At 35.8% G+C, this 14,356-nt stretch overlaps 1 protein-coding gene across 1 annotated transcript; it reads left to right on the top strand.

Annotated features, from left to right (window-relative positions):
- Positions 1 to 1,228: 1,228 nt before the first annotated feature.
- Positions 1,229 to 10,562, top strand: LOC121026780 (PHD finger protein 14-like; the record flags this gene model as incomplete). The annotated part of the gene is made up of 4 exons (XM_040469554.1): positions 1,229 to 1,293; positions 1,491 to 1,557; positions 2,016 to 2,126; positions 9,766 to 10,562. Coding segments are annotated over 4 exons (1,040 nt in total), but the record flags the coding sequence as incomplete, so codon positions are not given.
- Positions 10,563 to 14,356: the final 3,794 nt, after the last annotated feature.

The raw sequence follows: 14,356 nt of genomic DNA on the forward strand, positions 1-14,356 counted from the left end.
TTAACAGACTGCGCCACCCCGGCACCCCAACATGTTTCTTTAAAGAGTAAGTTCCACTACTAATGATTTGACTCCTACACATTTACTTCCCCATGTTACAAACACTGCCACTCCATGTTTATGTGTGGAATACACTAATGAACTGAATTAACTTCATCCAAATCTTTCTCGACCCTTGATATATAACCTTTGAAAAATATTAATACTATTCAGATTCTAACATTTTAGTATCATTAAAAAAGTATTTAACCTGTATGTAATATGGCATTTGAAACTGTTGAAGAAATAACAAATCCGTTTGTGCATGTTGAGCTGTTCTTATGGGTTTAAAAATTCGTCTCAAAAAATAAATTCCCTAGGCAGATGCAAGGCATTATGTCACGTTCATATGGACACACATCCCTACGTCATACATGATATACTGGTGAAATGGAATATTTCCCGCTAGATGTATTCTTTCTCTTAGTAAAATTGAACTATTTATGTGAAAATAACTGTCCACAGTACACTCGTTGTAATATTAACATAACTAAATCAATGCTTTTTCCCTCTTGTTACATTTGTGATTTTCAAGGCAGCAAAGTCTAATACAATTCTCACACCTCATTTACCTCTTAGGGAAAATAAAATTTTCTCAAGTTCCAAGATATTTGAAGCGATGCAATTTACAGAAGCAGTAGGTAGAGTGTGGCTCTCGGTATTATTTACGTTTCTTTAGTAGTAACTTAAGTTAGCAACGTCTTTTTTTACGTCCAGTGTACTCTGAGTAACTCCTTACACGACAAAAGCCAGAAACAAAAATTGCCTCCCAAGGATTTGGGCTGGCGGTGAAACCTCAGGGATTTGTGTAGGAAGAGCGGCGCAGGGTCCGGGAGGGCTCTCGGCTCTCGTCACTACTCGGCTCGTCTCGGTTTCCTCTCGGTTCTTGCTCGGCTCTGTTCGGCCCCTCCTCCCACGGGGCGGGGGGTTGGGGAGACAGAGAGAGATAGAGACAGAGACAAGGAGAGCGGCGGCAAGTTCGGCGCATGCGTTCACGTCTGTGGCTGCTTTTAGGGCCGTGCTTTGCTGTGTATTTTCACTTCCTTCTCTTCAGAGCTGTATCCGGGTCGTTGCTTTCTCTATTGTCTCAGGCAAACGGCCTCGGACTTTGCGAATTCTGGGTCTTTTGTTGCATCTGGTGCAGGCTAATAAAGTTTTTCTTTCTTTTCTTTTCTTTTTTTTCTAACAGTTTTGACGGAGGAAATTTACTGCCCGGGGCTGCTGGGGCCTGAGGGCGCCTCTGACAGGGGAGCCGTGGGAAGGGGCGCGAGCTGCAGGGGCCGGTTCGGCGAGGAGTAGGGGGCGGGGTGGGGGGCGGGAGGGGACCGGGGCCGCTCTAGAGGCGCCCGGGTCCGGTCGCTGCACCGATTTTAAGTAGCATCTTTCGGATTTGTTGCCGCGGTATCAGTCCCGACCTCGGCGCTGCCTGGGCTCTCGAAGCCTCTCCCTAGGTTTCCTCCAAACGACCACCTCACGGATTCCTTAGTAAGTGTGTCGGAGGCCTCCGGCGGGAGAAAGGTGCATTTCAGCCCTTCTAGAAGTCAGGGCCTGTGGGAGCAGGGTGGGGGTGGCAGATTCCTGCGGGAAACTGGACCTTTTTTGGACCTTCCACGTACACGGGAATGAACAGGCTTCTTTTATTACCTGGGCTTTGCGGTTTCTTTGTATTGACTGTTACTATATCTAAGTGAGGGATTATGAACAAGTGGCAGAAACATAACAATGTGCAAGAGGGTCAGCTTCGCTTTTGGCCGGCCTGGGTTCGCCTTTGCCGTACCCCAGGCTGGAGCTGTAGGTGTTGCTGCCCAGCCCTCCCCAGCCCGCGTACCCACCGCGAGCTTCTTACACCATTTGCTGAGAACTGAATTAGACAAAGATTCCCTGCACGAGGTCATCTGTGTCTTCCCTCAGCATCACAGGTGTCTTCTGCCCTTGGTGTGATTATTAATGACGATGTAATGCTTTTCTCTTAACAGTGGATCGCAGCTCCAAGAGGAGGCAGGTGAAGCCTTTGGCAGCTTCTCTGCTAGAAGCTCTCGATTATGATAGTTCAGATGACAGTGATTTTAAAGTTGGAGATGCCTCAGGTAAATGTTTCCTTCTCTCTTCCCTTTTCTCAGCTTCCTGGAATTGGGCTTATTTTCAGAGCCTATTAAAAATCGGTTTTGATTTAAGTGTCAATTTAAAGTTAAAGCACATAAACTTCATTTATTTTGTCCATGTGATTTCCCTAAGGTTCTTTTACTAGAACCTACCGTTGCTTCTGTTTATGTTGATACTCAGATAATTAGCAGGCAGAAAAAAACTTATTCCATTGATTCGAAAGCATTTTCTCTATTCTTTACTCAAAAATGTATTTATGCTTATTTTATGGATAGAGGGGAAAAAAAAAACGAGAAGTATTGCGAAATCAATAAATACTCTGGGAGTATCGTGAGCCATATACAGCCCATGAGCAGGGTTCTTTTCAAATCACTTGACACCCTCTGAGGGGAGTTTTGCTGTTTGTCTGTTAGCTCCCTTACCAGAATAAAATTAGCCAGTGTGAAAAGTTGTACTTCGTGGTAGGTGTTGGACCTTGTGGATTGGGCCTTCCAAACAACTCTGAAGTATAAAGATACATGTTTGCTCATTATACTTTGTGATTCTAAAAACAGTAAACTTTAAAAAGGTCATATATTCACATACTAAATGGAAAACAGAAAAATATGGTTTTCCATGGTATCTTCTGTTTATTGTGCTTCATGTATATAGTTTTAATTGCAGGAATCTGAGAAATGCATACAAATTGTGTTTATTTTATGTGAAAAATACTAATACACACGAACAATAAAATTATTTTAAATCTGTCCCCTTTTGTTGGAGATTTAAATAAAATGAGAAGTTAAAGCCTTTTCAATTTCATTCCTTTAGTACTTTTAATATATTCTTCCGGAGAGCTTTCTATACTTAGTCCTTTCTCTCTCCTTTCCTCTGGTTTTTCTTTTTTTTTTTTTTCTCCTGCTAGGGATGGTAGGAGATGAAATTAGGTTGTGTTGTTTCTGATATTACTTTCAATAGCATCAGCAAGTAGAATTTGCATTGTGATTTACTGAGAACATTTTATTTCCATAATCTCATTTAACTTTTATAATAACTTAATGAAGGAGATACTATTTTACAGAAAACAGGACTGAATTCAAAGAACTTGCATGGGGTCACTTAGGCCATAATGGATATATTTGACTCCAAAATTTAATAATCTTTTTACTGCTTTGATCCTAAAAGTAAATAGATGTGATTTTAAACTGAAGCTACCTGGATGTTATGACTAATTGAGGTCACTCCCAACAGTCAAAAGTTAAGTTTATCTTGCCTTTTAATCTTTGCTTCTCAGCTACTTTCTTTCTCATTTAGTCAACTCACTGATGTTTGGTCCTTCCAAAGAAGGGGAAAAAAAGGGACGGGAGGTAAAATCCAAAACTATTTAAGTTCTCTTGGTGAGAACCTTGGTAGATAAGAATATTTTTGGTTAGAGTGTAGTTTTGGTCAAGGTTGTTAACTGTGACAACAGTCGTTGGGTCTCAGAAGTTATGAGTTATTTGAACACCAATTATGAAAAAACTCTAAAGCCAAATCTTTAAGTGTTCCATAATTGTTTCTGTGACAATAAATCCTCACTTGGTAGGTTTTTTTGTTTTATTGAGATGTAGTCATTTACAGGTATCACTAGCACTTGTCTTTACAAAGGTTAAAACGATCTAATGATACAAACTACTTTCTCAAGATAATTTTTGGTATCAAGCTAAGTATAGATTCCTGATCTTGTAAATCTTAATCAGAATTGATGGGAATTATCACTTATGTATGAAAAATGGGAGGATGAGTTGTTAGGCTGATAATTTTTTTAAAAATCTCTTAAAAACACTAAAAATATATATACATTCTGTTCCCTCTTGTATCATACCTAGTCTGTTCTATTTGTAATTTACTTCTTTGGCCCCTGTGCAGTTCTTATGCTATTGTAAAGGAGATTATAGTAGAAAATGATTTTGTTTAAAGTGGTTAATAGCAATTGAATCTTATTTTCCATTTTTGGTTAAGGTGCATTCGTGTCCCTCATAGCTGAGGTGGTGGCTTACTCTAGATTACTAGTGTTTCCTGTTTGTATCCTTTCTTTGCCTGAGGTAGTTGAACTCTTACAAGAAACAAGACATAGATTCTTCGTTGGTTTTCAGTCATGTTAGAGTTGTGGGATCCCAATCCTATGTATGAGTAGATGAAACTGAAGTGGAGAAATAGCTTACCATCTGTCTGATCAAAGCTTTTAAAAGCAATGTCTAGAAATGACTTGTTGAATGAACTACTGACTCCCTTAGAACTTAATATTAAAATGATTAGATTGGTTGGCCTCCATTTTTATTCATGGGATTCTGTGCATCAATTTCTTTTGCTCTTCATTTTGAATTCAGAAATTCTGGCTAAAAAACTTCACATTTCTGTTTGGCTTTGAGAATAAAGACAATTCTGAAAGATTATATTCAATACCTTTGCAGGTAAATGTAATTTTATTCATGTAGTTCTCCGTGATAAAATACAAAAAGGTAAATATTGATCAAAAAATGACCTGCCAATAAGATTGGCAAGTGATGTTAATGGCCACAAGTCCTTTAGAAAAGTACAAACTGAAAATAGATCATCTTTTGTTTTTTCTTTAATGTGAAATTAGAGCTGAATTTCTTTTTTTTAAATACTTTATTTTTAAGTAATCTATACATCCAACATGGGGCTCAAACTCACGACCCCAAGATCAAGAGTCACATTAGAGCTAAATTTCTCATTTTTGGTTGAGGGCAGTCAGTAAATAAATTGTAAAATTAATAAGTCTTCAAACATTAGAATTATGGTGATAACCACCAGAAGAACCATATGTAGACATGTTAAACTGAACCACATAAAATTACCATTTTAGATTATTGGCAGTTTTATCATTTAACCTAGTTAGACTGGTTATATTTGAGACTTGATCCTAGGATTGGGGTTAGGACAGATTACATTTAGTAATCTGATCAATGTTTTTGAAGATGAGTGCTTGTATTCCTTCTAAATAAAACAAAATAGCAGTGTTGTTTCCACTAACACACTGGCCAAGGTAGGATGATTAACTTTAGATCTTGGGCCATAGTTAGTTTAGTTAGGACAAATTGCCAGAAAATAATTTACCTGAAGGGTCAGGCTGCTACTTTGCTTTGGTAGTATTTTGCACTTAATCTAATTTAGGCTAATTGGTCAAGATATGTTTATTGATCTTTAGTTTTGTTTAAAAGCACTTTGCTGGATATTATGGTGATTTCACAAAGAAAAGTGATGATATTAAAATAATTAAATCAGTAAAATGATGCAAGGCATGATTGATTACTTGTGTAGTTTAAGTCAAGGAGATAGGACTACTTTATCTAGAACAATTCATTGAGGAGATGAGTTGAACTAGAAACTGAAGGAGAAGCAGCCTAGGTGAGGGAAACCTTAATATTAGAAGTGTGGAGCCTGGAAAATGTCCAGGGGGTTGGGGATCTGGATTGAGTAAAAGAATAAAAGAGATGTGCTTGGGAAAATATAATGAGGTTAAATTGAGGCTTTATATTGCTGGACTAGGGTTTCTCAATTTTTTTTTTTTTTTAACGTTTATTTATTTTTGAGGCAGAGAGAGACAGAGCATGAACGGGGAGGGTCAGAGAGAGGGAGACACAGAATCTGAAACAGGTTCCAGGCTCTGAGCTGTCAGCACAGAGCCTGACAAGGGGCTCGAACTCATGGACCGCGAGATCATGACCTGAGCCGAAGTTGGCCGCTTAACCGACTGAGCCACCCAGGCGCCCCTAGGGTTTCTCAATCTTGGCACTATTAGCATTTTTGTTACATAACTCTTTGTAATGGAGGCTTGTCATGTTTATTGTAGGATGTTTAGCAGCATCTGTTTTCTACTTACTAAATGCCTGTAGTATCTCTTCTTCCTTCCACCGCCACAGCACCCCTGTCTCTCATGGTGACTATTCATCCATTGCCTCTAGTCATTGCCAAATGTTCTCTGAGGGACAGAATTCAAATTGTTCTTACTTGAGAACCACTGGTCTAAATTTACCCAAAAAATGTTAAATGACACAGATAATGAATAGAAGAGGAGTTGTGTTGGTTGACTGGTTGACTTTTTAAGAAGGATGTACAGGATTAGTCAAAAATGGCCTCAAGGAGATAACTGAATAACCTGTAGACTGGTGTTCTGTCTATTCTGTATTGTGTATATTTATAAATGCTAATCGCTATTGCATTAGATCAATGAAGGGAATAGTTAATTAAGGTTGATGAACAAAGATGATTCTTTACATGGCAAAGGTAAAATAAAACTGAGTCAAATCATACCAATTTTATTGTTTAATATTTATCATGGGGAGAACTTAAGCACTGAATATTGTGAAAGAATTCTTGAAAGTTGTTTTTTAAAATCTGTGTCTGTAAAAAATTGCTTAACTGTCAAACAGCTATTGTTTCGAGAGAGAGTTTGCTATATTGTGTATTTGAGAAAGGTTACTTTTTACTTAACTGAATAGAAAAGAGGGATTTCAATTTTAAAGCTTTTTTCCTAAAAAAAAATAAATTTATTGAAGAGTTAGAATTGCTTCTAATGCTAAGTATCTGACTTACGTGATGTATCTGACTTATTTCTCTAGTCTATTATTACCTTTAAAAAAAAAAGATGTAAGAGTGATGGATTTGGAACTTGACAGAGTCATTGTTTGAATTTGTAATAATAGGAAATTTTTCTTTGCAGCCTACAAAAATATAATTATAGACAAAGACTCTGATTTTCTCATTGTTATTTTTGTCAAGCTATGTTTGTAACTAAATATTGTTTATCTCCATCCCTCAAGTGCATATGTACCAAAAAGAAGTGATGACTAATCAGATGTGAAGAAGTTATTTTTCAGAAATCAAAGAAAGATAAAATTTGATATAATCCTGATGCCTGCAGTTGGAGTGTGAATAATGTATTGTATTTGGAGAATGAAGGGTTGGGTAAGCTACTAGGTTTTGGATTTGTGGAAAAATTTCAGATTCATCTAATAATATGTTAACATATGTAAAGCATTTAAATCTTTTTTCAAATTGCTTTCTATTCAGACATGATTATAAAACAAAAAGAGAATCAAAGAGTATCAATTTCCCTATACATTTAAAAATAAATGATTGGCATTGGCAACAACAACAACCAAGACAAAATCATAAAAATTTTTAACATTTTGTAAAATTTACCAAGCAATAGCAAAGTTGGATTGGTCTCAGCTTTTTTTTTTTAATTTTTTAATGTTTATTTATTTATTTATAAACATTATTTTTAATATTTATTTGTCTACCAGAGGTAGACAGAGTGAGAGCAGGGGAGGGGCAGAGAGAGAGGAAGACACAGAATCTGAAGCAGGCTCCAGGCTCTGAGCTGTCAGTGCAGAGCCCAACGTGGGGCTTGAACTCATGAAGGGTGAGATCCTGACCTGAGCTGAAGTCAGATGCTTAACTGACTGAGCCAACCAGCTGCCCCTAGATTCGTCTCAGTTTTGATTAGGTACCCACGTTTGTGCCCCAGTTAATCTTACTTTTGTTATCTGTTGTTGTTTTTATTGGTAAAAATTATTAGGAATGCCTTTTAGGTATTTCTAAAAAGTATCTCTGGTAATGGGGACCATCTCTCTTAATTATGGCATTGCTTGCAAGATGTTCCAATTTTCTGTAGTCAGTATGCACAAAGACTCTTTTTTGACTTAGAAGTGTTTAGTTAATTCTGCTTATTATTTATTAGATCCTTATTTTAAAATATCTAGAAATTATTTTACCATAAGTAGTGTTTCATTGTAGGTTGGGTTTAATTATGAGTGGTGTTAAAAAAAAATCACAATTTTCTTAACAATTTGCAGAACTGCTGGACTGAAAACAAGTTACCTGGTTGTGGGTGATATTCTTTATTTTTCAAATTCAGGAAGCTCACAAATCCAAAAATGTTTCTTAAGTTTGGTACACACTTGTTTCATGGTAAAACCTAATTGGAACTGATAGTTTATTTGTAGTGTTGCCTTATCGTACTTATCATACTTTTTAATGCAGATACGTGTTTCATTATAGGATAGTGCCACAGACCTCACTGGAGATTTTAGTGTAATATATTGTGTATATACCATGTTACCCTTCTAAAATCTGAAAAAAATCAAAATTTTGAAGGACATCTGGCTCCAAAAGTTTCACCTAAGGGATTGTTGACCTACATGGTACTGCCATTGTGTTCTATGTAAGATTATTTAGAGAGGTTCCTCCCCCCACCTGCCACAGTTTTGAATAAGTCTTGGGTTCCTGCATGGTCATCTTGAGATTGACAATTATTTTGTAGGGTCAGCCAGTATCTATTGTATGTTAGTCTTTATTTTTTATGTGATTTAACTTGCAGGATTTTTTTAATCAGTCATTTGTAAAGTATTCCTAGGGTATTTTAGATACTTGATACTAATTACAACTTTCTTTCTTTTAATGCCCAGTTAATTATAGTGGCTAAGGCTGGTTAACAGAAATTAAAATGGTGTGGAAACATAGACTTTTTTCCACCATTTTTATTACCCTTTTCTTGGTTATATGCTCAAAAAATTTATCACTCTACAGATTTTGCTGATGGTGTTGACCACGACCTGATTATGACTGGTTGTTTCTTATTTCTTCCTGTTCCTTTCCTTTTTTCTCCTTTCCTTTATTTTAGATTTTTATTAATTTGATTAGGTATAAAGAGGATTTGAAGGTTACTGGGTAGTGTTGGTCTAAGACAGCCTGGCCTGCCCTCATCAGGAGTGGAAGAAACTTGCCAGAAAGCTTGAAGTCCTGCATGAATTCTTTAATATTCTCAGCCTATCTTTCTAGTGACTACTGTGGTTGCTCATTTCCAAGATAGATTCTCTTTTTAAAAAATTATTAATTTCTTTCATTCTGGGGGCTAGTGTAGTTACTGCCTAGAATTTTTGAAAGTTTAGGTGGCTCTTACTGATAGGAAAGGTATCCTAATAAGCAGGAAAATTTATAACAGCTCTTGCAACTTCTATTAACTGTGCTAGTGCTATTGTCTCTTTTCACCTGTGAACTTGGTACTCATAAAATTGATTGATATGTTAGGGATGTTGACTATCATAAATACCTGTGCTCATTTTTGCTGGGTAAAGAGTAAAAGAAATGAAACCAAGTTTTTTGGGCCAGATTTTTCTTGTTCTGAATGTGACTCAACACTTGTAGGTTCATACAGTTTATGAAAGGAAGATGGAAGAGAAGAAGAATTTGATCTGTATTGTATAATTAAGTTAAAATTAAGTGCCCAATTTAAAAAGAAACACCTTTACTTTTAGGGGAAAAAAACTGTTTCTAGGGTACCAAATATAGCATGAGCTATATGACACAAAATAGTGCTCTGCTTTTTAAAGCATGTTTTAATTTAGATTACATATATTCATCTTCATTAGTGCTATATTGAATTAAAACCATTATACCAACTTCATTGATTTATTTAATCAGGTTGGGAATGTCTACCATTCTTTGACTTAACTTTGTTTATATTGTTTTGCAAGTTGCTCACAAATTTTGGTGGTTTCATTTGTGTCAGCGTTGTGTGTGTGTGTGTGTATGTATATACATATGTGTGGTTTTTTTTTCTCATATTTTCAACAGATTCTGAAGGGAGTGGTAATGGAAGTGAAGATCCTTCAAAGGACAGTGGAGAAGGTTCCTGTAGTGATTCTGAAGAAAATATTTTAGAAGAAGAACTGAATGAAGATATTAAAGTAAAAGAAGAACAACTTAAAAATTCTGCAGAGGAAGAAATACTGTCCTCAGAAAAACAGTTAATTAAAATGGAAAAGAAGGAGGAAGAAGAGAATGGAGAAAGACCTAGAAAGAAAAAGGAGAAAGAGAAAGACAAGGAAAAAGAGAAGGAGAAAGAAAAAGAGAAAGAGAAGGAAAGAGAGGAGAAAGAAAAAGCGACAGTATCTGATAATGTGGCTGCTTCTGCTGCTTCTACCACACCAGCCATAAGTCCTCCTGCTGTTAACACATCTCCATCAGTCCCCACTACAACAACTACTACAGAGGAACAAGTCAGTGAGCCAAAAAAGTGGAACCTTCGTCGAAATCGACCACTTTTGGATTTTGTATCCATGGAAGAGCTGAATGATATGGATGACTATGACAGTGAAGATGACAATGATTGGCGACCTACTGTAGTAAAGAGAAAGGGAAGATCTGCATCTCACAAAGAAGGAAGTGATGGAGACAATGAGGATGATGAAGATGAGGGAAGTGGAAGTGATGAGGATGAGAATGATGAAGGCAATGATGAAGATCACAGCAGCCCTGCCAGTGATGGGGGTTGCAAGAAGAAGAAGAGTAAAGTTCTTAGCAGAAACAGTGCTGATGATGAGGAACTGACCAATGATAGCCTGACACTATCTCAAAGCAAGAGTAATGAGGTAGATCAACCCAATTTTTATGATATCTGTCTGTCTGGGGAAAAGGGAATTCTTCTCTAAACCATTCTGCTCGTTATATTAAGTAGCTTCCTTGAAATCCTATTTATAGACAGTTGTGGGAGTGAATGAGCACCTTACTGTAACATTTATTCATTTGGTCAGCCAGCCTTTATTGAGTATCTACTATTTGTCACCGTCCTCAAGGAGCTCACAATCACCGTCTTCAAGGAGCTTACAGTCTATATAGTTAGAGAAATATTTTTATACCCATAGACTAGGGAAACGGTAGTTTTCCTTTCCCCTTTCTATTCTCTCATCCCATTGTTCATAGGACTGCTGAACGGTGCTCAGTGAATTATGGAAACAAAGGTCACCTTTATTTCAACTTAGTTATATCCTGTATCCACATGAAAATTTAGACTTCTAGAATAGAGTAGGACAACAAACAGCTTAATGATTGCCTCAGACTTTTAGAGACTCACTTTAAGGTTACTTCCTTTACCAGTTGTAACACTCATCATCTGAATAGTCACCAAGTCTTTGCTTTAGATGTAGGGGAGTATATGTATACGTATATTTAGTGAATAAGTTCTGTCTGCAAAGAAATGAAAAAGAAAAATCAAACATTCCTGTCATAAAACAAACATTTCTGTTATAAAACTACAGTAATGACTCCTTCCACTTGAAGTTCTACTACCGAAAGTTAGGTTTATCCATTGGGCCCAAGATGCAACATTCAAGACTCTTCAGTCAAACACATCTATGTCTGTTTGTCTGTGTGTTTATGTATATGTTTTTCTTCAAAAGAAAGATTGAGTTGTCGTCTTACATGTAGATGTACCTGTTACATCAACATGTAGAACTATAATTAAGTCTGTCATTTCTGTTAATGTGTTTATTGTCATGAAAATTCACTTCTTTAGCAAGCACTTTTTTTTTTCTTCATATCATTGAAATAGGGTAAACTGGTAGGGAGAATTTCCTTGTATACTTTATTCTTTTACATTACTTCTACTTAAAAGTTTTTCATAGCAGTGATTACCTATTTTAAGTAGGTTTCATTTAAAAACTTGGTAATTTTTCTTACTAGAATACTAAGTAACAGGCACTGAGTGGGTTATATGCTGGTAGTGATGAAATAGTTTATATTTTAAATTATAAACATTGGCAAACTTCTGGGTTATCCACTTTCATGTGAAGAATGTTGCCTGCTTCCAGTGCTATCCTAATTCTTATATTTAGGTAATGGAAAATTGTCATTTGGAATATGATATTTACAATGCTATAGCACAAACAGTTCCATATTCCCAGTGCCAATTTAGGGAAATAGAAATATGGAAAAATCAGTTGTTCAGATTTGATTTAGGCTTTATCCAGTGTATTTTTTGATTTGATTTGATTTAGGCTTTATCCAGTTTATTTTATAGTATTTAGTACTCAGTTTCTCTCAAGTTAGTAAGTTTACCTTTGGCAGCATCACTTTCTTACTTCATTTTTATTAGTCTGACGTTCACAAAAGTAGGCTGGCTCACGACAGAGGCAGAGTTAGATTAATGGTAAGGTGCGGAAAATACCAGCATATGTTTAGAAATTTGCCACATAGAATGTATACATTATCTACTTGTTAATAATCTGTAATACATAACATATTGCTTAAGAGGTTGTAGACTGTCCTTTATGGTACATTGGAAGGCCACATGTGCTATTTTAGGGTTTTTTTTTCCTACCAGAAGAGACTTTAAATAATGGGACTTTATAGATTTAGATTAAGTCCCAAAGAAATGAGATTCCGGAGTATTTCTTGGAAATGTGCCTCAGTAAAATTGTCAAGAAGTTGCTTATAGTAGCTAAATTAATTTCTCTTGTGTTAATTTATGTTAATTTTCCTTTTGCTCTACCCCCTGCAGAGATGTAGAAGAACTGATAGAAAGTTAGTTTTCCCTTGATAATATTCTACCTGAAAGCTTGGTGACTATTTTTCCCCAAGAATCTTCAGTAATTTTTGATAATTCTATTTCTATTTAAATGTTACTCAAGTTAGATAAAAAAAATTAATAAAAACTAATCAATGGAGATTATTATTTTATATTTCTGAATTTCATGTTTATATGCTCTTGATTTTGTAAAAATGACTAAAGGTAATTCTTATTGTCTATGGCCATTGTTTGTATCTTAATCTTCCCGGTTATTTTAGGTAGTGATACCTTGGCAAGTATCTATTAGTTAATACATATATATTTGATTATATTCAGAAGTTTAATTTTTCTCTGCTTTTATTTTAAGTATTCAAATATTACTTTGTAGTAGAGATATATTTAGTTTATAAGCAGCAAACTTTCTTAGCTGCTATGTTAAGTACTTTTGTAGGGAATTGATGTTGGACATCCTGTAAATGATGCCCAGAAACTTTAATAAATTTAAAGTTTTTTTAGGGGAATTTGATTTGGGGGGGGGGGGCTGGGGACCTTTTATAACTACTGACTCTTCTTTTTAATGTTTATTTATTTATTTTGAGAGAGAGAGTGTGAGCAGGGAGGGGCAGAGAGAGAGGGAGAGTGAGAATCCTGAGCAGACTCTGCACTCTGGGCACAGAGCCTGACCTGGGGCTTGATCTCATGAAACATGAGATCACGACTGAGCTGAAACCAAAGAGTCAGGTGCTTAACCGACTGAGTCATCCCTGTGCCCCTTACTATTGACTCTAAAAGCCTTAACATGCTTTTGCCATAGGCCTTGAAATACTCTAGAACAGTGGTTTTCAACTGTTTTTTGTCTCAGAACCCCTTTATGCTCTTAGAAAATCATTGAGGACCCCAATGTAGGTTATATATTTTGTTATTTACCATTTCGAATTAAAACTCAGAAATTTCAAAAAATAAGACATGCAGAAGCACACCAGTTGTCAGATTGATGACCCTATCCCATGTTATGTAGTTCTGGAAGACTACATTATATAACCATGAGAGAAAGTGAAAAAGGCAAATAACTTTAGTATTGTTATGAAAATAACCTTTCTCTTCTGGACCCTATGAAACAGAATCCCACAGACCACACTTTGAGAACTAACGTTTTACACGTGGGCATTTGGTAAACCTGCAGTTTTACATATGGGCACTTGCCTTTGCCTGTAACATTATGACATTTTTGAACTTAGCATGGTTTAAATAATCCCCTTGGAATATGGTTATATGTCTTCTTCAGACTTTTATCTTGATGCTTTTAGATTAATTTATATTATGTTCCTTTTTGGTTTTCTGAAGTAAATCTTGGTGATGGGTGTGTAGCATTTTCAGAGAATGGTTCCCATTTTTAGGACTTTGAAGTGAGAGCTTTGGTTGAGAATTAATATTTGATAGAAAATCATATCATATTTCAATAGAAATTTTCAGGTGAAAGTTTTTTGGTTTCTTTTTATAAAATACTCTTATGTTAAATGGATTAGATTAGATGTTAAATGGATGTGAAGAAATGGCAATTGTCATCTGACTTTGGTAATTAAAAATTTTGCCAAAATTTATAAAGAGCTCCTTCTATTTGGGACTTCTGACTTATTAAATATTAAGTGCCTTTTTACACATTTCAATATAAAGCAAACAAACTGCTTTAAAACCTAAAAAGACAGTTTGTAATATTGTATTTTATTTGAGATTCTTGAGGATTTAACTTCCCTAAAAAACTTAGGGGAAGACCTGTTGCTCAAACTCTTTGGTATACTATTTTTTTTTCTCATCTTGAGAACAAGTGGATTCTTTTAATTCTAGTTTTACATGAAGTGTGCTGGAATTCCCTTAAAA

Source organism: Herpailurus yagouaroundi, unplaced genomic scaffold, assembly GCF_014898765.1.
Source record: "Herpailurus yagouaroundi ecotype Mexico unplaced genomic scaffold, PumYag 162461, whole genome shotgun sequence".
NCBI classification, from domain to species: domain Eukaryota; kingdom Metazoa; phylum Chordata; class Mammalia; order Carnivora; family Felidae; genus Herpailurus; species Herpailurus yagouaroundi.